Source organism: Netta rufina (assembly GCF_964035555.1).
Source record: "Netta rufina genome assembly, chromosome: 13".
Lineage (NCBI taxonomy): Eukaryota > Metazoa > Chordata > Aves > Anseriformes > Anatidae > Netta > Netta rufina.
Window position 1 is genome coordinate 13,844,256 of NC_140136.1, and position 27,081 is coordinate 13,871,336.

At 40.5% G+C, this 27,081-nt stretch overlaps 1 protein-coding gene and 1 long non-coding RNA gene across 2 annotated transcripts in view; one reads left to right on the top strand and one right to left on the bottom strand.

Moving 5' to 3' along the window:
* Positions 1-5,020: 5,020 nt before the first annotated feature.
* LOC311214262 lies at positions 5,021-25,906 on the top strand. The gene is made up of 3 exons (XR_014618829.1): positions 5,021-5,107; positions 24,024-24,119; positions 25,785-25,906. It is a non-coding gene; the product is annotated as an uncharacterized lncRNA (long non-coding RNA).
* The window catches only part of SMPD3 (sphingomyelin phosphodiesterase 3), a gene marked incomplete at both ends in the record, with an annotated part of 32,591 nt that continues 24,004 nt past the window's right edge, over positions 18,495-27,081 (bottom strand). Inside the window, 4 exons of the mRNA XM_084294763.1 lie at positions 18,495-18,596; positions 19,764-19,926; positions 24,383-24,446; positions 25,758-25,847. Coding sequence (XP_084150889.1) covers positions 18,495-18,596; positions 19,764-19,926; positions 24,383-24,446; positions 25,758-25,847 — 419 coding nt within the window. The remainder of the gene's footprint in view (positions 18,597-19,763; positions 19,927-24,382; positions 24,447-25,757; positions 25,848-27,081) is intronic.

Here is a 27,081-nt window from a genome sequence, read left to right on the forward strand (position 1 = left end):
GGAAACTAATCGTGAGAATGCACAAAAAGAAACCCCAAGTCAAGCTACATAGGTGTAGCAGTACGTGTTAGTACACATATTAAGGAAAAGCAATGTACATTGTGGTCAGTATTAGATTGAAATGTTTGGTAAATTAAAGTATGTTGGACTGACATTCTGCTAGAGTCTGATACGCTGCATTTCCGAAGAGACAGTGGCCCAAGTTTGGAAAGATATACCTGATTAGAATATGTACATAATCAGGTTATTTGGAAATGACAAACTGATAATTGTCTGACCAGAAACAAAAGAAAAAGAGCCATAGTCTCAAAACTTGCACATTTGTAGGATATGTATAATGTGTGTATATGATCAAAGTTTTGGCTTATACTCATTCCCTCAGTGGTCTGAATGATATCTGCAAGTTCAGGTAAGTTGTATGTTGTTCTGCAATAGATGTTTTCCACAGCTGAGGTTTTCTTAGTTCCATTCTAAATCATATTGGCAGAGGTTGCAGTGTGTGACCACGTGTGTGCAATTAATTTTGATTTAGATGGACAATCAATTGCTGTATCTGTTTTGTACGTGTGATCTATTAAGTGAAATAGAAAATCAATGTACTCTCTGTCCTAAATTATGTCAGCCAGCTGCAGGGATAACTGCTTGCCAGAGCTACTCCCGTTTCCTCTGCGCAGCAACTTCTGTCAAGTGATAGGAATGGTGGAAAGAAGCCATGAGGGAGCAGGAGCCTACTCTACTTTGCCTTGTCACCAAGAAATGTAATTCTGGTGAGTAGGAATTTTAATTCCTAAGAGCGTGATCATATTTATAGACCTGGAAGCCATCTAAAATATTGCTAAATTTTTCAGAACTGTTTTCCTGACAGACATCTTAGACCCAGTAGTTATTACCATACTTCCGAAAATTCTGCATTTTTATATTAATATCATATTTATATGTAACATCAATAAAAGACAGTTGTGCAAATCTGAATGTACTGTGTAGCTTCTAGTTTCTCGGGGGAGAATGCAGCAGAAAACAGCTAGATACTGCCTCCTGTGGCCTGACACAGAAAGTTTGAACTGCTGTTCTGCTGTACAAAAGGCTTCTGAAGGTGCTTTACACTTACTTCTCAAATGATGCAGGTTGTAACAGAAGCTTACAGTATTCTGAAGGGAACACAGAATGAAAAGACAGCAATATATTAGAATTTATATGTTTAAAAATACGAAAGTAAAACCACAACTGAGGTTACAGTATTTTAATGTCTAATGTTAACCTTCTCAAAGATAACTGTATACATATGTGCCTGAATCATACTACTTAAGGAAAAAAAAAAATCAACATAATTTGCTGATGTGCAAAATGGAAGAAATCCATGTTGATGGGAATTTGTAGTTTGTTACTAGTATTATATGTGGGAGATGTGTGGTCACTGCAGTAGGTATTAGGCATGGTGACCTAGAGGTGTTCTTAAACCATCTTGATAATGAGAGACTTGACATTATTGAGACTCATAGGTTGGTGTAGTGAAAGTGAAAGCCATAAGGAGCCATAAGTGGCATATCTGCAGAATTCTGCTTCCAGAACTGAACTATGGCAATTAGTATGAATCACATTATCTTCATGTGATGAAAAACATCTTAAGTTTCAAAATGCCTGGAGCAGTAATTACGCTGCTGCTGTCCAAAAGGGGAGGGGGGGGCAAAGCTAGAAAGCTGGAGCACTGTGCATATTTTAACACCTGTGGGTTCCTTAGAGGGAAAAACTGTCTAATAAATGTGCTTGGGAAACCTTGTGCATCTATTAATCCTCTGTGAGGGCTATCAACATTGTGAATGGTTTCTGGTTACAGTTATGCATTCAGACAGGCACTGAAACTGCTTTGGGGATTTGATTAGAACATGCTGGAAGCTGTTATGTTGAAGCAAACCCTTACAGTTGGAACATTTTCACAAAGGTCACATCATTCATCAAATTCTGGTACATACAAAAGATGATTGTGTTGATAAGAATCTGGGTGAATGAGGGGAAGCTTTGTTCACCTGTAATTAGGAGGAGTTAGCATATATATCAGTATTCCTTGGCTTTTGTAAATTCTTCAGGGTAAAATTTAAAATCTAGTGTGATATGTAAATTGTGTGGAAAACAGCTTCTTATAGGGGATACTGGCATTCTTTACATATGTGTGCTTTTAAAGCAAAACAAAACAAAATACTTCCATCTGTCCTCTTCCACAAGGCATTTTACTGCAGGCACACAGGAAGAAAAAAAAAAAAAGCCATTTTATCAGAAAAACATATCTACCCAGCAGCAACATTTAGACTTCTATTTGTTCCCAGACCTGACAGAAGCATTGCCATGATGTGCTGAGTTGAAGAGCTTCTGGCTGTTGGCATCTTAATAAGCAGAACATCCTATTTACTCTTGGAAGGAAACTTACTCTGTGCTGCCACCAGAGGCATTTTTTTTCCCTAAATGACAACAGGTTTGATCCTGACTAGGCCTGCAGGCATAGATGCATGTTTTAAAGGAGACACGATCCCCCTGCCGCCACTGAACTAATAGTATTATAGCTTGTATATTACATGAGAGCCAGTGTGTAACTGCATGATTATTTTTTTTTTTGTGGCACGAGAGATGCTTGCACTGAAGACACAGGTTTTATTTATGTATTAAGAATGATCATCAATCAGAAAGTTTTGCCATTCACGTTTAAATTCCCTATTGTGTTTCTGCTGCAAAAAATAACTTTTCTGTAGCATTGAATTGTGATGAAAGTTTTAGTAAAACTTGGGTGGTTGTTACTGTGTGGTTATCACACCACTAATCCACAAGAGGGTGCTGAAAACCCACTTTTATTTTTTTAATGTATTTTCAGTTCATACCTATTTACTTCCTACAAGGAAAGGTGCACAGACTTTCAATGCAGCTATCTCATTTCCTGTACAAATAAAATGGTTGTGATTTTATAAGATACATACACATACATGTACTGAAATAGAAAACTAGTACAAAACCAGTGATAACTGCTAGTAAGACTAATATGGACTTGCACCTACAATAAAAAGGCAGGTGAGATGTCTTATGTTAAGTACACCAAGTGAATAATACTTTATGAAAGTGAGATTGTCTTAGTCCTGATGACGGACAAGTCTTGCATTTTATTTAAAAGGTATTTTAAGTCATGGCAGCTGCAAGTTTTCTTCCTGTGTTTGCAGAAAGGGTACCTTTTGTCTAAGGGCTGGACAGTTCAAGAACTGGGATCAAGGAGCTTGCTTTTCTCCTTCATTAGTCCCTTTGAAACTGCTCTATGTAGGCTTCCTGCATTTAACAAGATAGAGGATGCAGTTCAAGACTAATTCATTTAGGCACTCATCTTTTGTATTCTATTTGTAGTTACAGCTGGTTGTTAGGAGGGGAAGAGACTTATAGCTTCTTAATGTTAGATATTTTTTCTAGTGATGATTGTGAGCCCTTATTGACTCTGGGGACATTGCAAACTGTTAATTTGGTTTGGTACTTGTTTTCAAACTCAATGTGTCCAGTCATTTAATGTGGATTAATGATTAAGACGCTTTTTCTCAGAGAGAGGTATGTATAATTATCCACATTTTTCAGATGAGGAAAAAGCAAGAGTGCTTTGTGGAGGCGTTAAAGTGTTTCATCTGCCCTGAGATCGCTGTAAGATTAGGGCCTCGAGAGCTAAAAATGACTTGCTCAAGGCCATGCAGAGTAAACTAATCCCCTGACTCCCTTGCTCTGCTTTAATCATTTGTTTTCTTAGTGCAGTGTGATTTCAAGTGCAGCCTTATGAGGTTTGACCGAGATACAGCAGATAAAGGCTCAGAGGCAGCAAATCCTTGGATACTTCAGTAATTAAAACCATGGTTTAAAAAAAAAAAAAAAAAAGTATATACATATAAGGCCATAGGGTTTTGTTTTTGTTTTGAAAGGCTGTCACAAAGCTGACCCAGTTTTTTGTTTTTTTTTTTTCCCAGCAGGATTCTTATCTAGGATTTGAGAACCCTAAGGATGCCTCTTCCGTGGACAAGGGCACTAATGAAAGAATGAGAGCTGATTATCTTCATGTATGTGAAGGGAATGCCCTACACTGGAGGGTATTCTTCGCAGTTGTGTGGGTCCTGGGGTATGTTAGCTCTGACGTGCACCCTGGAGACTGGACAAGCAGCCTTTTCTCCTTCCTAAGGGTTTTGCTCAAGTGCAACTGCCTAATGTACTACAGCAGCAGTGTGTTTGCTGTGGATGTTGTCTCTTGTTCCTCTCATTTTCTGCAACCTCTGCTTTTTCATGCCTTGTACATCACTCTCTGACGTGGAGAGTGGCAGTTTTGCAGTGGAAGAAATAATGGGCACTGCACTTTATTGGGCTCCTGCTTCTCAAGGCTGATGGATCCTGCTATATCTGTACTCCAATAAAGCGACTGCTTGCTTCATGTTAAAGAGTATCTAAGAAACCAATTATTCACAACCCTGAGAATCAGCAAATAAATCAAGCTGCTGCGATGAATGGCATTGGTAGAGAGACAAACAGCATTCGTTACAGCACTTGAACATGTCATATTTCTCCTCAACTGTAATATTTCTACGAAACATTGAAGTGACTGTGCTGTAGGCCTACATACATAATCTCATACCCACTTCACAGGCAACTGCAAAGTCATTTACACTGAAGGATTGATGATCAGCCCTGTCTCTAGTCAGAAAGGGCTGTGAAAGCATGCGGAACTAATTAGCAACGAAGCGACTCTTCCGGAGCCTCCAGCCGGGGAAGGGGATGGGAGAGGCAGCCAGGAGCAAGTTTAGCTGGGGATCCCACTGGAATTTCACTGTGCTGACCCCCCAGGGCCGCCGGTTTGGGGTCGGGGGGCGTCGCACTGGGGCCGCCTCAACTGGGGTCACGTCAGCCGCGTTCCCGCTCCCCTCAGCCCCAGCACCTGCCCGGGCCCGGGCCCGCTCCTGATTGGCCGAGCCCCCTCCTCAGGCTGGCCGCCATTTTGGCCTCCTGCCGCCTGAGGGCAGGGGGCGGCCATTTTCTCCTCGTACCCCCCGGCTCTCCCCGCTGTAGCAGACGAGGCGGCGAGGGACGGCGGCTGGGCGAGGCAGCCGTAAGCAGGGCCGAGGAGGCGTTTGTGCTGACGGGACGGGGAGGGAAGGAGGGGGGACGGGGATAGGTCTGGCCCTGAGGCGTAAAACCACCGAGGGGGCGGCTGTGGTGGGGCGGTAGGTCGGAGGCCTGGTTTCATGGCGTTAGGAGAACAGTGGGACTTCAGAAGTGAAACTTTACGTGTCGAGTGCCGTCTGTGAGACTTGGAGACTCAGAAAACCAAGCACACATATGGGTAATAAACTGGTGCGACAAAAATACTCCTACCATATAATTTTGCTTGCTCTCTTGCCACATGTGTGTCCTGGCATGCTGGGACTTTGTACCAAATCAGCTGATGACATGACGGTGGCTTTAGTATTGCATTCTTATGCCTCTGGTGTTTTAAAACAGCAGTAGCAATTAGGGTCTCTTTATCTCCTTAGCTGATGTCCAAGAGTTCTCCATGATGCTTCTCGTTGAGTGAAGCCTCTGTCCTATGGCCTTTTAGTGGAAGGTTTTTGAAGAGGAAAAAATACTTTGAACTCTCTCTGTAGAGATATAAAACAAAAGGCTTGATTTCTTTATCACTAGAGCTAGTTGTTTGTACGTCCAGTTTGCAGAGAAACTTTCATTTTTCTTTACGAACAATAAAATATCTCTAAACAGCAATTTTTCAAGCCACACTGACTGACAAAAAAGCAGAAGGCAGTAGGTTTTCTTTGTTTGTTTTCTTTTTCTGCTCCCCTTTAAGGACCCTTTCTGTGTTATGGCTTGCATTTACATCATACCTTTCCTTACTGTAGGTGAAAAAGGTGGGAGGGTGGGAAGCATCAAAGGAAAATGTTGGTCACAGATTTCAGTTTTGGATTAACTTTAGTCTTAATTTTGTTGTAGTTTATACAAGCAAGGCTGAACGCTCAGGGGAGGGTTCGCTATGTTAAAAGCTAGTCATCCCTGCTTCTTTTAAAACAGAAAATCGCTTGCCATTAAAAAAAAATGCATCTTTATCATAGCACCTGTGTTAAGTGAAGGAGCTGATACAGATTAACCTCAGCTGCCTACCTGTCTCTGTGATTAGGCGTCTCAGGTAGTGTGCTCCCATCCTAGTGATTAGAATGGCCTTTGGACTGTCAATCTGTCAGTGTTGTTCAGTTCACAGAGTTCACGTGATGGCTCACTTCTCATTGAGCCTTGGCCTTGCCAAAATCAATGGCAAAACTCTCATTCCTCCTGCCTCCTTTGTGCCATGCGGACCAGTCTGTCCATCCTGAGAGCAATGCAGAGGTTTCAAGAGGCTAACACAAAAGCAAGCCAAAAGTCTCCCAGAGTTAGGGGGACTTCTCTTAATCAAAAGGTGTTTCTCCCTACAGTAAGGTCTCATCTAAAGTTTATGCTTCTGGAGCTGTGCCAGGCTAGGAAAAAGAACCAAAAAATACTTTATCTGAAGGTACTGATGGGGCGTGTGGAAAATGTGGTAAGATGACAACAAAATGTATCTCATTCAGCCTCTGTAGCATTAGGGAGCACTATTCCTGAGGCTCTAGACATAGCGTGAGGAAGGATGAAGGTCTTGTGGAGGCACGTTAATGTTTTATGGTCTTGTGCTGAAAACTATGCTAATGTATTAAGCTAGGATGTGTCTTTGCAGCCATTTTCTCAAGAGGACATCAGAAGCTCATTTTTTTTAGGTTTAACTGCATGTGTCCTGGTGTTCATATTTTTAGGTTATTTTCTATTAAAAGTTTCTCCATTCTGTTAGTTTATTTAATTGACTCAATTTTATCTTCACAGGACACAGGGGATATGTAGACAAAGGTCCTTGGAAAGCACAGTGACATCTGTTTGTTTCCACGGTAGATCAAGGGTGATTCTAACTGTACTTCTGTTTACAGATCAGCGCTTCTTACATGTTCTGCTTTGCACGAAACTTGGCAGGGAAGTTGTCTCTCTTCTGTTACCTATCCTCCCTTCTCTTTTTGCATAGTACATGACTAGTGTTCAGCAAAAACTAGCAGTTCCCTTTATGTTGCACAGCAGACTAAAAGAATGGTAAGGTCAACTTCCATGTTAAATGATTTTTCACCCTCACTTGCATTACCTTGAAACACACCCTGCAAGATGCATCAAATAAGTCTCCAAAAAGGGAAGAAAGCAGGAAAAGATCTAGGAAGGATTGTGTCTTCATATTTCAGTATAGAACAGTCTCTCTGCCTAGTTTACTAGGGCACTCAACTCCACAGGTTTCATGGGTATGTATTGACAATACATTCAATTTCTCTGTTTTCTTTTGTGCTTGTCACAGAGAGGGCTCTCTTCAAGGTCAGTTTCCTGTTGTGTTCGTATGCACTGCCTGTGCTGTTGGGCTATGGTTTTCTTTGAGGTTTAAAGATCATGTGAATAAAACAGCAGCGTGGGGCTATAAGTAGCATTTTCCTTCCAAAAGTGCACCTTGTATGATCCAAGCAATTCTTCCCACGACAGGTTAGTGTCAGGGTTGTGCTGTGGAGAGAGAACTCCTCTAATTATCCCTTGTAGCTATGCTAATGTACAGATGTGGTTGGCAGCAGGTTCCTTGTTCCACAGTGGAAGTCACTGGGTTATCAACAGGAGTTTTGTGATAAGGAAATGATGCGGTGCTTCTAAGTGCTGTTTAGCCCTTTTTTTTCCCCCGCTTTTTTTTCTTTCCCTCCTTTGAAGCCTCACTCAATGGGAGAACATGTCCCATTTAGAATGCTGCCATTTTTGTGTTTGTCATGGTGCCAGTCAGCTAAGTCGTGTAGTCTGCCTGAATAAATAAAGGTATTTTCTCACAGGAGATCATCTGTTCGGATCGATGCAATGCCTTATATCCACTGCCAGCTTCCTGCTGCTTTCTTGGATGCTGCTGCCTATATCCCTTTGCTGAAGGGAAGAATATTCTGCTTGTGTCTCAGCCTCTAGCTGAGAACTAAGATACACTGCTCCATTCTTTATCTTCCCTTGAAAGCTGAGAGCTATGAGTCTCTTTTTGACACAGTCTGTATTTGCATTCCCTAGGTTGGCTGGGCAACAGCTAATCATAGAATTACATTTCAAATAAGGTTTAATATAAAAGCTTACATTAAAACTAAAGGCAAGCTTGGTGTAACCTTGCTTCTCAGAAATAAAACTATCCACAACTGTATATTCTGATGGAATGTCATCAAAATAACTAAGGGCCATTTAATATTTTTTCATGTTCTTAACATTTTTTTCCTCTTGTGATGCTCCTGTGTCTCTGTAGTACACCTGCCAAGCCAGTGTCCCCCTCTCCCACCCCCTTGCCCTCTGCCTCCCCCGTGCCGGAGGGGAGCTAGAAGTATGATCTTCTTACCCAGCGCCTTGACAGGGAGTTATTCATAGCTGAAGAGTTTCTGGTAGCAAAAGGCAGTTCTGCTTATGTTTAAAACATGATTTTTTATTTTTTTTGGGAACAAGCAAGGTCCCAAATAGATAATTATGCATGCACTTGTAAATAATGACTGCCCAGAAGCAAAAGAAATTCTGTAATTTTCTCCTGTCCTTAAACCAAACACAGGACTGAGTGGGACCTTCTGGTTTGCTCTGTCTGGTCCCTGCCTGGGGTAAGCCTCATGCATATAATCTTTCTTCTCTTTACAGATACACCACCCTCTTGTTTTAAAAGCAAGCAGTTACTTTTTTTTATTTTTATTTTTATTTGCATTCCACTGTGGTCATTTGGAAGCTGCTTTTGAACTTCACTGGTCTTGTGGTCAGAAACCTTCTAATTGTCAGCCTCTGGGCATCCAGTCATGGACAAGGGCTTTTTATCCTGGACAGGGGGCCATTTCCCAGCATTTCACCAGACTCAGCATTTGTTTCTGTCTGTGTATCATAAATGCTATGTTTACAGCTTCTAATTTGCTCTAACCCTGGAACAAACAGCTGCAGAATGGTAACCCCAGGGTTCTGCTTTGAGGTGGAAGCACACGCGAGGTCAGCTGTGGGTAAGAGGGATCTCACCAGTGTAAGCACCAATAGTTTGTGTGTGCCGCAGAGTTCCAAGAACACCAATCTCATAATTAATGAAGTAGCTACAGCATGAAGTCCTTCTTATGTGCTTATTTTGAGATAAAAGACACAGTTTGTTAAAAGTCTGAGTTTGTGGCAGCTATAAATAGCTTTCTCAGCAAATGTGGAAAAGGGAAATTATATGTAACTAAGGAGAAACAGAAAATAGAGTTTAAATACCTGTTTCATAACAGCCCCTTAATTTGGGGCTGAGATAATGGACTAGGCTGCATACTGAGAATCAGTTTGTCTTGTGTGATACACCTTTCATTAGAAATATATTTAGCTTTGTGCTTGGCACCGTACTAGGCCTAGGAATTTTTTTACATTTGCCATCTTGCGGGACTTGAAGCTGCCTGTTGTTCCTTGATAGCCTGCAGGTCCTTACCGAGCCAAACATAACAGTAAATGTTGGCTTTGCAGTAGCTGACAACATTGCTATTGACTTTTTAATTGCAGAGGAAGATCTAGCTGGATTTTGCTGGGTATTCAAAACTTGGGATTGGCGTTTGAAAGGTATTTAAGAACCTGTTGCATGCAAAGACAAAGAATGTTTTGGATTATACCTAGTTAGAAGGAATGAGGAACCTACCCAAACTGCAGCAGGGCCAGAGTGTTCAAGCTAAGTCTTCTGCTAATTTAAAACCTCTTTGATGAGAACAAGGGTTCCTAATTACATCTGATGTGGAAAGACACCACCTTCCCCCTCTGCATGGCCATCTCTACCCCCTCAGTGCAGTGGGATCCATTTAGAATATCCTGCCTTTAGGTGACTTCAGGCCACAAACTCCCACGTCTCGGCACTGGAAAGAAGCAAGGTTCTTTGGAGGCTGCCCATGCAGAGCTGTCTGCTCTAGTGTGCAGTGCTGAAAATCCCGTCGTTAGTTTTTACTGCATTTGCCCAAATCTTAAAATGGCAGCAGTATTATTGTGGAATAGGGCAGCTCTTAGCTTTATCCCAACCTCCACTGTGCGAGTCCTTTGTCAGGCCTCTGTGATTATCAGAGCTCACAGGTAAATGGGCAGGGCCCCCTTCCCCTGCCCTTGAGTTCGAGATGTTACTGTCCATTCTCCAAACAGCTGTGTTTCTCTGGCATAACACCGCAGTGCCTTAGTAATTGTCCTGCATTTTATATCATTAAGGCAGAAGACTTTATATCAATTACTGGCTAATACAGTGTTTCATGTGTGTATCTGAGAGGCAAATTCCATTTTAGCTGGGTGAAAAGTGGTCAGAGATCAATTTTCAGTCCACTCACAGCAGCGTTGCTGTGATTTGGAACATTGCAAACATTTGCAAATAGGAGTGGGACTTAAGAGGCTTCTGGCTGCTTTTGACACACATTGCCATGGCTTGAGGAGCTTCATCAGAGCTTTGCAAAAAATCTGATGTACTCTAAGCAATGGTCACGTGGAGCTTTTATCAGACAATTGTGAAGTGCAATAATAAAATCATTGCGATAGAAGTTGGAGGGTTTTATGTTTGAATTCTTCTGGGTTTGGTTTGAGCTAACTGGGTTTCTGTTGGCATTTCTGTTTGGGTTTTGTGGGTGAGTCAGGTTCCTTCAGTTTAATAGGTATCTATATATATCTGTCTGGGATATGGGATGGACAGCGATGATTTTATTTTAAATACTGGCATAACTATGTACTTCCACATCTTTATGTTGGGTGGGGAACTTTAATATTGGAGGTGTGAGCAGATTACTTTAAAAACACGTTTTAAAAAATAAGAATTCGAACAGTAGGGATCAGAGCTTCGTAAATGATGACATTTTTGTGTTATTTTTGCTCTTGAGATCCAATAATAGCACAGCCATGTGTAATTGTATGTAAAGTATTGGAATCAGGAACTGCAGCAGGTGTCTTGTCTCTTAAATAAAGACAGTGAAAGAAATCATGTTTTAGGTTTGTGTATGGTGACATTATGCCCAATGTGAGACTGAGATCTGTTCAAAGCTACCGAAGCCTCTGCCAGTGTTAGTCAACAACTCTGTAACAATAAAGCGAGTGAAGTTAACTTTATTTTAACCTTTTTGATTTGTATGAAGTTGGAGAGGCTCAAAGTATTTTTAAAAATTCGACAAAGATGGAGATGCTCTTAAAAATATAGTATAACAGTGGCAACGACTTGATCTGTGAAGCTGTAGGCTTTTATTGCAGTGTTTGTAAGGATAAAGGGTATTCTGACACACGTGGCCTACTAAGTATGCCTCAGCACTTCAAGCAGTTGGAGTTGTTCTGCCAGGTTGGGCTTTGCAGACATCAAAGGTTTGCTTACAGAAGGGAAAGGGAGACCTTGGCAGCAGAGGAAAAACTGCAGGCGTGTGTTGGTGACTGACGTTCTCGTGTGGGAACTGAGGGAAGGTGACGTGCCAGCTTGTTTATGAACAATGCCAGAGAAGCAGAGTAAGCAGGTGTTGTTCTCTAAGAATTATGCAATGTACAGTTGAGTATTGACAGCCAGGAAGCTAAAAGCTAGTATGTTAATAGGAAGGTAGAGGGAAATGTCTGTGTACGGAATCATTTTCAATTAATATGATCATTTAAAGCACACAGGAAGGCTGAAACACTTCTACTACAGTTAATCCACTCTTTTGATTATTCTTTAATGTTTTTATGTTTCTTGGTGCTTTCCTTGACGAGGTGCAGTGTAAACAGGCAGTGACGTGGTCTTCTGACCCAAAGGGTCTGTGAGCGAGACAGAAAGAGGGGGCAGGACGTAATGAACAGGGGAAGGCAGTTGAGTTGAGTCCAAAGATGGGAAAAGCGTCATTGTGAGAGGCAACAGTATTGGCATAGGCACTGAGACGTGTAGGGCTGAGCACAACTTCAGGAGCTCATGCTATTTGCAGTAGTATGACGCGTTTCTCAGACATGTAAAGGGTTGGGGAGGGAAAGAAGGGGAATGAATTTAAGGCTCAGATTAAATGTTGACGGTGATTCTGTGATCCAAAGTCTAACTGCCCTCATGTACTTTTTCCTCTGCTCTCTTCCTTCTACTTTTAGCTGCAATTAAGGCATATTTCTCCTTGTCCACATCTCACAGTTATAAGGAACAGTTATTAAATCTGACATTATGTAGAAGATGGGAATCAGAATTGCTGTTTTCCTGCCAGTCATCCCCGCAAGCCCAGTTCACTGATTTCTCTAATGGCTGCCTGGAACCTTCCCTAAATGTCAGGGAAAGTATGGAAGGAAATGTGGAGCGCTTACAAACATGGGAGGTGGTAGATCTGGGTTAGTCATAAACAACAGGAGAGGGTAAGAGCGTGTGTTTTGAAAGGCCATGAAAATGTAGATGAGCAACTTGAATTATTTGCGACGGGGAAGGAGGATTAGTACATCAAAGTATTAAATCATCAAAGAAAAGGGCTAGGAAAATAATGGTTTCAGCAGCACTCTGATCAGAATTTTCAGTGGGATGGGGAGGTTTGTATTTTAATGGGTGCTCTGCCAAGATAATCTGTATGATAGCCAAAGAGGCAGATGGCATTGCAGTTACAGGGCTGACCAACAGGCAGCTGCAGGCGGCGGTCCATAATAAACTACACTAAAACTCACAGGGCAGGAGGAGCAGGGAGAAAGACCTACGCCTTTCCGTACTTGTTCTTCTTAGTGAAACGTCTGGAAGGTGCAAATGCTCAGAAATGACTGTGTTCTGTAAGCCTCGTGGTTCTGTAGCACTTGGCACAGGGGAGGCCACTCAGAAGGTGCTGATGTAATAATGCAAACTCGTACAATGGAAAAATGGATTCTGTGTTGCAGGAGAGCCACACGCTAGGAGTCTGCTGCTGCAAAATTGTAATGCGGTGGTGGCATCGGGTGCAGACACTCAACTGCACAGCAATAAAGTTGCAGAGATCCCTCTAACATCCTGTCTCAGAAGATGAAGTGGTTCCTTCCTGAGCTAGTGACAAGATGGGTGTGCGCTGTCTCCTTCCTTAATCACTTGCATTCTACTTATTTCCTCCTTTCTGCTTGTGGAGGGAATAATCCTTTGGGGTGGGATTCCCTGCCAGCTTTATAAAAGACTTTGGGGACTGTTCAGAAAGCCAGAATTACTAAGAATCCTAAGAAGGATTCTTTTCCCTTGACACTGTTCTGTGAAATCACTAGATTTCTTAAGAACATGTACACATCTTGGTTTTGTTTTGTGATTAACTTCGTACAGCGTATAGATTTCGATATATGCTTCAGTTAGTTCAGGGACTAGATAACTGTTGAGATGGCGAGATGTACAACTGCATAATAAGCTGTTCTCACGAAGTGTTTCATGAAACATGAGAGGAACGCAACGTAGAATGCATGTCCTTGTACTCGAAGCGTGAACTTGTGAGGTGCAGGGTTCCGTTTTGCAGCCCGTGGCAGGCGTTGTGCATGCGTGTGTGAATGCTGCACGCCTTGAAAACAGTGGGGTGTGTGCTGGGGATAGCTGAGCAGTAGAAGCTAGAGTGGCTGCTGAGTTCAAAGCACTTGGGTCTTTCACCTGTTATTTTCTGCAGCTTCTCTAGAACAGGCGTAGCACAGTGAGACCATGCTCGATCCCCCCATGAGAAAGCAGGCAAATGTGTAATAATGCCACTGCATGTTAGAGTCACATTTCCGTTAGTGATATCAGACTCTACACCACAAAACCAGAAGAAGGGGACTGCAAAGAAACATTTGAGCCTTGAAATTTTATTATCTTGTTTGCATCAACCAGTTATTCCTTTCAGCACCAATAAAGGACAAAAAAACCTCTCCCTGTTGTTCAAAATACCTTGTTTTTATCAGGTCCAAGATTGTGGTTTTCTTACAGGCAAAGAAACCAATGAAAATATTTAATTTTTTATTTTTTTAATACATTTATAACAAAATGTCAGAAGGTGTGTGCTTACCATATAAAAACATTAGGTCCCAGAAGGATACAATACCGAAAAATTATCGAAATAAAAAAGGTTATTCTTGTTAAAGGATTTCTAAACCTCAGCAATAATACAAGTTTTTAAAAGCATCAAGGTTATATTTAAAACAAGATGGCATGGAAAAATGAGACCTTCAGTAACAATTTGACCCTCATCATCATGAATGGTAAAATTGGGATTTTTTCAAAGTGCTTGGATTGTAGTTATTTCTGTTCTCATCCTGTAGTGCCAGGAGGAGGTAAAAATACTGTTTTGGAGCTGATGATATGTGCTGACACTGATGTGCTGCTGTGATCTGAGGGTGGCTCAGAGACCAAACTGGAGACAGTAAGATCTGCTTAATCTGGACCACCAAACAAAGGCTGTTTAAAAAAAAATCTTTACTGGAATTAGAAGTTTCTTACTGTCTTATCCAACACGTAGGACTGAGGGTCTAGCCAGACTAGCTGAAGCCAGACTAGCTGAGAATGCTTCTGGGACAAAACCTTGTAATAATTCTAGCACAGGACAGGTAAACTCATTACACAAGACAGCTTCCTCAAGGGTTTCTTAAAGCAGGCCACACCTCCGAGGCCTGCAGGCTTGTCGGAGCCATTTTGTGGTACAGTTTATGTTTAGTTGCTTTAGATTGCTTCTATTAAGCATCCGGTTTGTGGTGATGACAAAACTAGCTGGCCACCAGCTGAATTGTTTATAGTAAACACTTTTTCACGTAGCATGAAGCTGTACATAAACATTACTATCCTAGTCCTGAGTGGCTGAGCTGTGGTGCAAAGCAGGTGGACTGTGTATCCCTTTCAGGCCCTCAGACAAACAGCTGGATCTGAAGGCCTGAAAGGCTACGTATGGAGTGTTTTCTGTTCCTTGGGTTTTTGAAGTAATCTAAAGGTACCAACTTTGTAACGACCTGACATCCTTGAATCTTCTGGAAGTTCTTAGTTTTCAGCTGTCCTCGTTCATGTCTTTTGTTCACTTGTTCTAGAACTGCTGTTGTAAAATGCAAATTGAACATGAGAAACAGAAGATGTTATCTAGCTTTTATAAAAACAGATGACACATCATCTACAGTATCCATGTTGAGTGGCAGTTATTAAACCAATTACAGCATTATCACCCACTTCTTGAAGATACCTAAAACTCCTGTACAAAGTGGGGTAAGCAGCAGTAGAGTAAGCTTAACTCAAATTTCTTATAAATAACATCCTACTAATAAATTGGGTCATGCTGTCCTTCAGCAAGGTAGGATTGACATCTAAAAAAGCTATCCAGGCTTTAATTTCCTGGGCATGTTCTGCCTTTTTTTTTTTTTTTTTCTTTTTTCTTTTTTTTGTATGCAAATATGCTATTACATAATATCTGTCTAAGGCTTGTAATGATTGATATCCTGCCAGCACAGTCATTGTCTGAATGATTCTTTGTGAGATAGGATATGGAACTGTAGTAGTTGTGTAGACAAACTCATTTTTCTCCAGGATGTTACTCTTCTGGAAAAAAAAGGTCTGTTCTTTACAGTTTACTGGTACATATGCTCTCTAACTCCTGCAAGCGTATCAAGGCATCAGAAGGCACAGGATCAATGCAAAAAAGCAAGGAGCATCTGTACAGTGGTGCCACGGAGCTGTACCTCCCACCATCAGTCTCTTGCAAAGTTAGATCTGTAAGACAGTAAATCGGTAAGAACTACCTAGACTAGCTAAATGTATGTGTACAGTTTAAAGAGAACATTTTACAACTGTCCTTTTCTTGATCACTGAAAAACTTCAGAACATCAAAATCTAAAACAGTTCACCTGAAATTTGAAAAAATATTCCTCAACATATCTCAAAAAGTTGACAAAAGTGCCTTGTTTTAAGTCAGCACAAAGCCATGGAACTAATTTAGAAGTAATTTAGACAATGTTAGTTTTACTGTAAATAAGGTAACATTGTTTGGCAGTAGTTTTATGATTATATCCCACACAGTGTCAAATTCAGCTCCTGCAACTGATGCTTAGTGAAACTGATATCAAATTGTAATTTACATTGTTAGGAAAGCTATTAAAAATACTGTACCTTATATTTAATCTTACTACTGAGAAATAGCTGCTGGACAGCACACAAATTGCTATTGATACTGTTTGTTTTTTCTTTTTTAAAAAGGTTAATAAAATACAAGCAAGGTAGAAAATAGGATTAAAAGCATTGTTTCAGGTACAAGTCTTTCTGAATTGGATGGAAAGATAAGAAACAAGAAAAACACATTGCACTTACGTGCACCCTCTGTATAAAGAGAAACATACAAAGTGGGAAACTGATGGTGCACTGGGGTAGTACACTGAAGTCTCTGATGCTGTAAACTTGAATTCCTAATTTTATCAAAAAGGGGATTTGAGTCTGGTTCCATTTTTGAGTCCCCATGGGTTACGCTTTGCAGATTACCGCATGGTTTGGCACAGTACACTTGCAAGAGGCAGTCTCTGCTGAAGGGATGCCAGGACTGGGAGTGAGGCATAAAACGTGTCAACATCGGGTGCATTGGGAGTGTGAGCAGTGGCCTGACGCCTACTGGGAATTAGCCAATACTGTCAGTCCATTACTTTCATTGACTATGAAGTTTCTCCACTTGCAAAATCAGGCTGATCTAAGTATAAATTCTGCTGTTTGCTGTAGTAAAGCCAGTACAAGAGGCTGCGCAGACTAGGATTTCTAATGTAAGTCTAGTTTATTCTGATTTAGCTTAAGCTGATTCCTAGTAGGTAGAAACTAAACTATAACAAGATCTTCAGGAGTTTGTGGCCAGCAGAACTAAAAAAGCTTACTTAATGGAGTAAGTATAACTATTAGATTAATTCTTCTCAACACAGGGAATTTGCAATGTAGAGGAAATACCTCTAATACTGAAGAGGAATTAGGCAGAAGAAACTAAGTATTGGTTAAAATGCAAGGGGTCTAATTGTTCTTCCAGCAACATAAACCCTTCTGAATTTAAAGCCCTAGAAAAGCCAAGAAACCCAGTTATAGACCCGATTCTCAGCTTTTCTTTCGTCTTTTTTTTTTTTATTATTATTATTATTTTTCTCATTAAGGTTACAGAGGCTAAGGAAGTCAGGTCATGGGGATAAGATGGCAAAGTGGGGGTAGTCCTACTTTTAAAGAGTTGCAGTGGAAAGAACATATTAATTAGATGGCAAGACCCCTATTAAGTCTGTGAGCGTGTAACGAATGAAGAGTTGTGTCTCACAGACATGCATCTACGGTCTGCTCAAAGAAGTAGTTACTGAACACTGAGAGTCACAGTTCTGTAGTTACTCTAGCTGCCCATGCTGTGCTTTCCCTTTAAGTGTACTGATTCCTTTGGAAAATTAAGTGAATCCTGCCTTACCAGTCATAAGCTGGTCTACACTTTTTCCCCCAAATGTCACTTATATTTATGTTAACCCTATATCTAGCATGCATTTTACAAGCTATTGCCCATTTTACTCTTTCTAGCTAAGGCAGAATGTTGGCTCTGGTGTTACCTCTGGTACTACAGAAATCTATTCACTCTACTGTAACACATACATCATCCCATACCATAATTCAGAACTGCCCCACGTGTGGGAGATAAAGAAAAGACATTACAGGGGAACTATATTTCTTAAGGGAATAACTTGCTCTTAGAAAACTAACAGTCCAATTCTGGAGTCGTTATTCGGATAAAACACTTCACAATTTCAGTGGCATCACAGCTGGAAGAAGGGTGGTACAGCTGTGTTCTTAATGCCTTAATTCAGTTGTTTGTTTTTTTTAAAATACCCTTAAATTGGAGAGGAGACTACTGTTCTGCAAATCAGTTTTTGTTTGCTTTAAGATCTTTGTGTTATGACAGAAGGGTTTGCCAGTCCCAGAATGCCTTGCTTTGGCTGGTATCTGATTTTTGAATTAGCTTCCATTCTGATATTCCCCATGGTATCTTACTGACTAGTTTATCTCAGAGTGGCATGCAGTGCGGGCGCATGCTACTGATGCAAGCACGCTACTACAACTTCAACAGGCTAAAGAAAAGAAAAAAAGCGTTAGCTTCGTAGTTATACAAAGAAATTATGCAAAAAACCATTGAGCAGCACTAACTCACAGACTAATTACAAACTAAATTGTGCTATATATTAGTATAAAAACATGTTTTAGTAAGAATGGCACTGGTTCAGAAGGAATTAGGACTTCCATCTTGGTTCCGTTCAGTCCACAGTGAAAGCATTGTAGTACAGGCCTGCCCTGTTGCCTGAGCAACTTGTGACAGTGGCTTTTGGCCACAACCCATTCAATTTCTTCCCTTTTTGTATCCTGCATTGTTGGTACGTTCTGGGGAGTAGCCTGGGTCAGGTCTGGTCATCTTTCCTAACGTGGCACCAGAATAGTTCGTCCTTAACTTGCGATATTTTCTTAATATCATTAACATTTCCCTCTTCTAAGCTCTCAAAGCTGGTCAGTTTTAAGGGTCATCTTCTCCTGTAGACACCATGAGACGCATTGCTACTGGTAGGTGGTCTGTCAAGCCTGCTAGCTGGGTAATAAAGCTGAACTCTTCCACTTCCTGCAGAAGGAAACAAAAGTAAAAAGACATTTGGGGGTCTGTACTGTGCAAGGCATGGCATGCAGCTAAAAAGGAAGTCTGCTTTCGTTAGACTGAGATGCTACCAAGTGATCAGGAGCCCTGCTCCTTGTGTCACAATTCCAGCCTTTGTTCTGGCAAGATTGTGTAGGACCAAATTAAATTTCTGTAGGAAATACTGCTTGCTTCCCAGCTTCCAAAAGCTGGATGTAGCAACCTTAACGTTCTCTTCACACGATTCAGTTGCCCCCTCCTGTGGGCCAATTACTTACTTTGCCAGTACTTTGGGAATTGCTTGCAGGAAGCGTGGATGCTGTAGTTCTGCTTTCTGGCTAGCATTAACTAGCATGGCTTGAGGGGAAAGAGTCTCTTCCTAGCCACTCATTTCTCATTTTACTGTCAGCATGAGACTTATCAAAGACCTAATCTGGGTCAAAACTATTCAGATATTGGTTTGACTTGCTGCTTGTGTGAATATAAGATGGGTTTACTACACAGATGCACCACAGGCATTTTTGCATCTGAAACAGGAAGCCTCAGAATTTAGCTGCTCAGCAGCCATGTTCACAGAGTGCACAGACAGATCGAGGTATGATCTGCTAAGCTGCACTGAAATGCTTGACTGCCTGTCCTTCCGTGGTAATTGCAGTGGGTTATGGTGGACTACTTTCTTTTTCATCGTGGAATTCTATTTAAGGCAATGTCCTGTGTGAAGCAGCAGACAGGTGAAGCAAGGCAGGTTCTCGTTCTAGTTAACCCGTGTCAAGTTCTGCCTTTGTACTGGAGGCTTGCAACTTGGGCTGATTTTCATAGGCATAACAAAAGCACATCCAGGTGGTTGAAAAGATTAAAAAGTATTCAGTCTGCTTGTATGGAAAACATCAGTGGAAACACTTACTCTGGGAAAAGATTAAAAAACAAAAAACTTGTTCCTTATAGAGGGCAGCACATCTATAAGGATTGCTACAACTATCTAAAATTTATGTAGTAGGCTTTCACATTCAATACTTGCATGCAAACAGTAGAAGATAGCAAAGCACCAGGTTCTTCTTGGAATATAAGCTGGAACACACCCAGAAGGGGCTATAGAACTATCCAGAAAAGTTTGTTTTGTGAGTTATGGTTGTTTTTGTTAGCTGTAAAACTCACCACTTTCCATTCCAGGTAGAGACCTTCTTCTGTATAAAGCATATAATCAATCCTCCTCCCATTTCCTTTCAGTGACGCCTTCCTCCCCTTTTGACTGGAATTGTGGTTCTTGCTGGTGGGATAGACTAAGTATCCTTTCCTTCCTTCTTCACTTTCCAGCACCCTATTACATAAAAAAAGGCATTAGATATTGGCTTGTTCTGTCCCTTAGTGCATTACGCTAGCTCACTGAATCCCCAGTAAGGGCAAGAATGCCTGTGCAGAACTGCTAAATATACAACGTGAAGCAAACCTCCCAGGTGTGTCTCTCAATATGAGGTTGTACCTCTGCTAACAGTGCTCTTACAGCCTTGTGGTGGGTTTGGCATCGCTGATGCTGTACAGTGGGCCTGCACACCTACCCTTATAGCCAGGAGAATAAAAATGTGAGAGCAGGCACCTGTCCGCCCGCTGTGTGTAGTATCCTGTAGTAAAGAGTAGAAACGCCTGAAGGTCCCCCTTTGTCTTGTACAATAACTCTGTGGTGCTATGCTGTATGTTTGCAGTATCGTTTTGCTGTTTTATTGGATGTAAAAGGAAACTCATGTTACTATCTCGTGTTCTATTTAAAAGATCTTCCGAAGTAGCACTAGACAACAGACAGTTGTGCATGTGAAAGTGGAGTTGCATGCAGTAACTGCATGCACAGGGTAACACGCCAATAGTTTATATCAAGTACAGTCACAGCTGTTTTGCATGGTAACTGTGCCGAAGAGAGGGCCAGATGAGGTCATGTTTCTTCTGTTTCAAAATAAGAAAGCAAATGTTTTTCAAAGTCTCTTCCCTGAAAATCATTTTCCTTTATTTACCTGCCAAACCCTGAGCTCAAGGTTCTGTGATTTCCTGTGTAAGAGTTGATGATGCCATTAGGCTACATCATCAACTGTTGCAGGAGAACCACTGAGCCATGAACTTGGGTTCTAGCAGGTGTAAAGCCTTTAATTTCACCTTGGGGGGAAAAAAATAATATATTTTTGGTCACCCGGTTTCTGACTTTGGATGAGTTTTTGATGATTGTTTTTCTTTGGTTGTTTTTTTTTTTATGCATGTGAGTGTACAGAATGAGGGAAAAACAAGAGAAAAAATGTGAGATTGTCATGATGTGTCTTAGTGGTTTAGATTCACGTGGTTTCTTTGTCAAGCTTTGTCTCTTTGGAAAGCTCCGGATGGTGACAGGGGACATAGCACTTGTTACAGTTGATTAGGTCTCATTAACGTTATAATCAGTAAGATTGGGTCAATTGATGCCTGCTAGTACTTCATGTGCCTTCAGAAAATAACAGTGACAAAATTATGGTCATATAGCTGGTTATTTAATCACAGTGTTTCTAACTCCCTTTGGACTTAGTGAAGTATTGAAGGTTCTTAGAGTTTATTGTAACCAATTTATAAAAGTAAGCTTCCTTTTATGTATTATTCAATTTCAGACTGTCATCTAATAACTCACGTTAAATTAGCTTACTCCCTGCACCCCAATTGCAAGCTGATATTACAAAGAGCTACTGCAAATGATTGACTTCCTGAAATCCTTTTTCTTGATCCAAGAAAGCAAGCTCTTTGATGGAACTGACCTCTTTCAAAAATTGTATTTATATTTGGCAAAGCCAATTAAGAAACAAAGTAGAAGAAACTGCTGATTACTGCTGCAGTACTGTGCACAAAAATGTGCATGCATTAATTTGAAAGATGAATTTGTTTTAGCTTCATCTCTTTCCCTTTGAATGTCTGTGAACACTAGATATTCACTTAACTTGCACAATTGCTCATGGAAGAGAAATGTTAATCTCAAATACCTGGGGAGAATTTATTATACTTGGGCATGTACGTGCTTCTGACTAAAACTGCTATCACGTACACATAACAGTTTACTTTTTGTGTCTGCCAAACATTCAGCTATGCCATACTAACGGTTAAGTACTAACAACTTAAGTGAACATAACTAATTATGACTGTTGCACAACTAAATCTGATTTATTTTACTTTTTTCAGAACAATTGCCTTATCTCCTAGGACACAAAGAAAGGCAAGCTAGAAAGGTAGTTGGAACTTCAGTTTTTCCTTTTTGGAGTTACTTGGGACTGAAGCTCTTCAGTTTAAACGTGAAAGTTGTATTTCTCTGGACACTGGTTTTGTAGTACTGCCTGCAGCTGCCATGAACAGAGGAACATGAAGAGTGGTGTTTGTAAGGGAGCCATAAACTTACTCCGTAAGGGAGCATCTCTTAGCCAGGTGGGCAGTGCCAGAGTTAAGGATAGCTCTTAGTGGTGGTTCTGCCTGTAGCCCAGGATTGGGAGCCACTACCTGGCAGTGGAGACAGGAAGTTTTGTGGAGTCTAGAAAAACTTGCTTTTAAATCATGTTTCTTAGCTGTCTTGTAAGGTGCTCTTCTGTGCCAGACCGTTCAGGGTTTAGAGACAAGTGGCTTATTCCAGTCCTTGCCTGAAGGTGAGCGTTATCTTTGTGACACACGATCAGTTGCGTACATTTCACAAAGCCTCTCTGAATAGAACCTTGTGCAGCTCCTAGCATTGCTGGAGGGCCCCAGATGATTACGTCTAGCTTATTAATTGTTCTATAATTATAAATGGCTTGCTCATTATTTGTATCAAGTAGGTTTGTCTATTCCAATGTTTTACGTATGCTGTACTTAACATTAAAGAGATACTTAAGAACTAGTTGTTCTAGTGCTTTCATGGCCTAATTAGTTTGATAATGTGAACTACTTAATTTTATTTATAAACTACAGAAGAGTGCTGATGGAGAAATAATTCTCTGAAGAGCTTACGTTGCCAATTTCAATGTCTGCTTTAAATATCTGTAAAGCTTGATCAAAGTTTTACTGAAAAATTTAAGAGCGGTTCGATTTTAGGCTGTACTCTGTTTTGCTGCATATATGGACAACCCTTGTGAGCTGGAAAGTGCTCAATAGCCCTCCATAGTCCCTCAATACTTCACTTATGTATGTTGGGAAAAATGCTTTTTAAAAATGCTTCAAAAAATCTTTAAAGCCCAGATTCCATTAACGACTTTGAATTTTACTGAATTGATTGGTAATTTCTACAATTACGTTTACCAGTCCCTTGCAGATGTGGGAGGACTGGCTCTCTTGGCCTCTTGTGGAAGTGATGATTTCTCTAATATAAAAGCACCTTTACATAATTCACATGTTCAGCTCCTAGCTTCCCTGCAGATGTGTATAAAAAGCTAGTTGAAATTCCTGTTAAGTAATTTTTTTCATTGGTTTAAAAGAAAAACACATTGGAGAAAATAATAGGCAAAAAATTCTTGTGTATATTCTGCTACCAAAATTCGAGAATATTCTTGAGTTACCTCACAACTGAGGTGCTGTGCATATACATAGGTAGCATGAGTAATATTCTAAACCTGTATTGATCATTTAATGCCTATTTATCATTCATGTATTTGTCAGTGGAAGCTAATTGCTAAATACAAGCAACTCTTCAAGGAATAAAATGATACCCCCCCAAATTAATTTGGTGACAGATTGTCTCAAAAGGCTGCTTGAAAACACAGATTTTATTTTTTAAAGAGCTCCAAGCTTGCTCTTGGAACCATAAAATAGAATGTTACACCCACATACAGATTTGCATTTGCAAACTTGATTGCAGAGGCCAAATTACCTTACTTTTGCTTCCCAAAAATCCTCTTCACATGTACTAAATTCATGTTTTTCAACACGTGAATAGAAATGCCTAGAAAATTTGCAGGCTTTTGAATGTGCAAAGCGTGACTTGCTGCAACAAATCCTTATATTTTGAATATAAACTAAACGTAGACCTTAGAGTTTAAGTAAGATCCTAAATGTCCTAGACCTTAGATTAAGATCCTAGATGTGTTCAAAACATACCAAGACCACCAGGGGTAGCCTGTACTGCACTAAGTGAATAAAAATGCTCTTACAAATTAATAATTTTTGTATTTGCTATAAGTCCACTAGCTCAAAACAAAAATACTGTTTCTCAGTACCAAATCCTCTTTAAAGCATTGCCATACTAGTATCACTGAACAATGATCAGCCATTCCTAGTTATGTGTGATATGCTATTTTAATTAATTCCTCTACTTGTGAGTTTGCTTTTTTATATTCATCAAGTTTTGCAAGCTTTCTAGCATGGGTTGTTTGGTTGGGGGGTGTGTTTTAAACCTCATGATTTTTTTCACTTGAATAAAAGTATGTTTCCTTTTGTTTCTGTCCTTTGCAGAGCCATCACCGTGGAACTGGCTGCCTGGCGAGGGGTTTTCAGACTGCGTACCCTTATCAGTCATGCTCGGAGTTCTTGGCCTGGGAGCCTGTCCAGGTAGGACCAACTCTAGAGGCAAAAACACTGACTGCAGTTGCTCTCAACTTTTCACCCACTGAAGCCAATTCCAACAGACTGCTGAGAAACAGATGCTTTTCCTTCCCTTTTTTCCCTCTGCCCCAAGACACCTCGAGGAAAAAATAATTTATTTTTTACAGTCCTTGAAACACCTCTCAATTTGTGAAATGTTAAATAGCAAGCAATTAACTGGCTTTTTAAAGAATCACTTAGAGCATGTGGGAGGATCAGGAGTTGCATACTTCTGTAGGTTATCTGGAGTGCACACTTCATCATCATATAATCCTTCAGGATCCAGCAAGGTACCTGTGAACAGAAAGGGAAATGTGACTGTCCCAGCGTGCAGTCTGTTACTGGCCTCTCAGAAAACTTCTTGGCACACAGGTATGTGAAGACTGCGTATGTGGCAGGGGTGGGACACAACGCTGTTCTGATTTGAAAGCTCTTGATACTCACTTCTGTGAATTCACAGAAATAGTAACCATAGGAGTACTTCTTACAGTGCCTGCATCTCACACCTGACTAAGTGAGGCTTTTAGTCTGAGGGATTCTTTATTTTCAGAACAAATGTAGTAACATAATGGTATAATGGTAACAGTGCTGATGAGGATACGTGGCCTTAGTACCTCAGCTATTCCTTTGCTGTCTCCCTCCGTATGATTTCTGTTCCATTTTACCTAAGCACAGTCCCTACCCTAAGCCTCTTAGGTTTTCCCAGCAGGTGTTCCAGTCTAAATTTGAGCTTCGTGTTTTCTGTTGCTTCTCTTTTCTATAATCTGAATGCTCTCTTGTTCCTTAATAATTCTTGACTTAACTGTTCCTTTCATTTTCAACCTATATGCACAAGAGATTAGCAAAAGGTAGTAGGTTCTTCTAGTGGCAGGGAACTAGCCTGTGTGTTCCTCCCGGTCTAGATGAGCAGGCTTCGTTTAGTCTTCACAAGCAACTCCTCTATCCCAGCCTCCCTAAAGCCACCTTTCAAAATGTTGTCTCTGCCCTTTGATTTTCCTCAGGAGCAGAGAAACTTTTCTCCCCTGCTATGACAGAGTAAAGCCACATTCTTAAGTAGTTCAAAATTCTTAAAAACTGCTCCTCTGAAGAAAAACTAGTTCCTGATCTAGAACTTTACTGAGCTCAAATGAGTTTCACCAGATCTGAGTTCTGTGAAATCTGATATAAGATGAACTCCGCAAATTCACAGTAAAGTTAAAATACTGGTAAATCCTCACTTACAGTATTTCTGTAATGCCAAATGGAACACTGATTAAAAGCTGCATGTTTTTGTTGCAGGAAGAAAGCACAGAAACAATAACTTGGCTCTCTTTTTTGCAAAGTAATCTAGAGGTTATTTAAGAAGTACAGTAAGTGTGAGAAGGCATTCAATAGCTTAATGCATAAACTCTAGTATATGGACCTGAGTTTGAGATGTCTGCTTCTTGATTAAAATTCAACAAAACATTGTTAAGATTCACAAACAATATTGTTACTACATTAGAGAAATACCCCTTGCAAATATTTGGTCTCCACAGATTGTCACTGCCAGTTAGCTGCTTGTGGGTGTTCTGTGAGTGACAGACAAGAACATGTTCATACAATGATGGCTAGAGAGGGTCTTACCGATTGCCCATGGTTTATCCTCTCCAGGACCAATTCGACATGGGTCTTTGTAGTGTGTAAACAGAGAATGCTGTTGCTCCAGCTTGTCCTCTGCAGGGAAAGAACAAGGCCAAGAAAAAGCACATCAGCCATACATTGTTAAACCTGTGGATAACTATGTTCTGCCACAAAAGAAAAGGTAAAGTCCTCCTTCCTACTCAGTGTTCATATATTTTTTAGAGGATTGATGCGAACTGGTTCAGTGGTTTTACTGCACAGCTGTATCATGTCTTAACCAGAAATTCCAGCTAATGCTTGCTAATAACAGTGCTTTTTCCTACAAAGTCTTTCTATGAAAGACAGATGGGGAAGGTTCTAGCTGTAAACTGAAGGTTTTCTAACATACTGACTCACCCTGCCATTCACGTTTGCATTGCTTACACTTACACAAAACTTTTGTTGAGATCACATGATGGAGATTTGGACTGACTTCAAAGTGGCACCAGAAATGGCTGTTTGGGGGCATATATACACATTGCAGTGAATTTGAAGATAAGAGCTAGTACTTTGTTTCAGAAGAATTCACTCAATGCTTTTCAAGCTGTAATAGGTAAGACAAAGGACAGGCAATTGATAATTTGTTTGAGATATTATCTACAGCATTAGAGACATTCTAAATATAATTGTCATGATCTCTCAGCTTTCAAATTAATTTCTTCCTAATTGTTACTGTGCTCCTTGCATTTAAAGCCTAACAGTGCATCAAGCTCCTAGGATTATTTATTATAACAGATATCCTACAAAAACATATACATCACAGTTTCAGATGCAGAACACACAAATAAGCAAATTCTAGTTCTGTGCATGCCGCTTAACATAGCGATCATTTTATGTAGGAGCGAGTACAATTAGAACTTGAAAATACCAGCTGCTCCAGTTCCATTTTCGTTAAATGGCAAGGCAACTGGCAATAGCTCCTGATAACTTTCTTTCTTGCATCACTTGTACCTTTTACAAGGTTAAAATTTCTTAGCAACACTCGAACTTTTCTCTTGGGATCAATGGAATATTCACCTGTATTTGGACCTGCTGCTGTTATTTATCACTGTCTATTGTCAAGGCAACAGAATATGTAAGTAGGCATGAAAATGGACTTCTCTAAAGTCAGAAGCCAAACTTTGAACTGTAAGCTGTATGCGTGACAATGCAGCTCACGCATTGTAGGGATTGAACTGATTCTCCTAGTGCAAAATAGCGTTCTTGCTGAGTAAAGGAGTTGTTAACCTCTCCCTGTTACGGAGGAAGCACAACATAAACGGTAATGTGGAGTACAGTAGTTATAAGA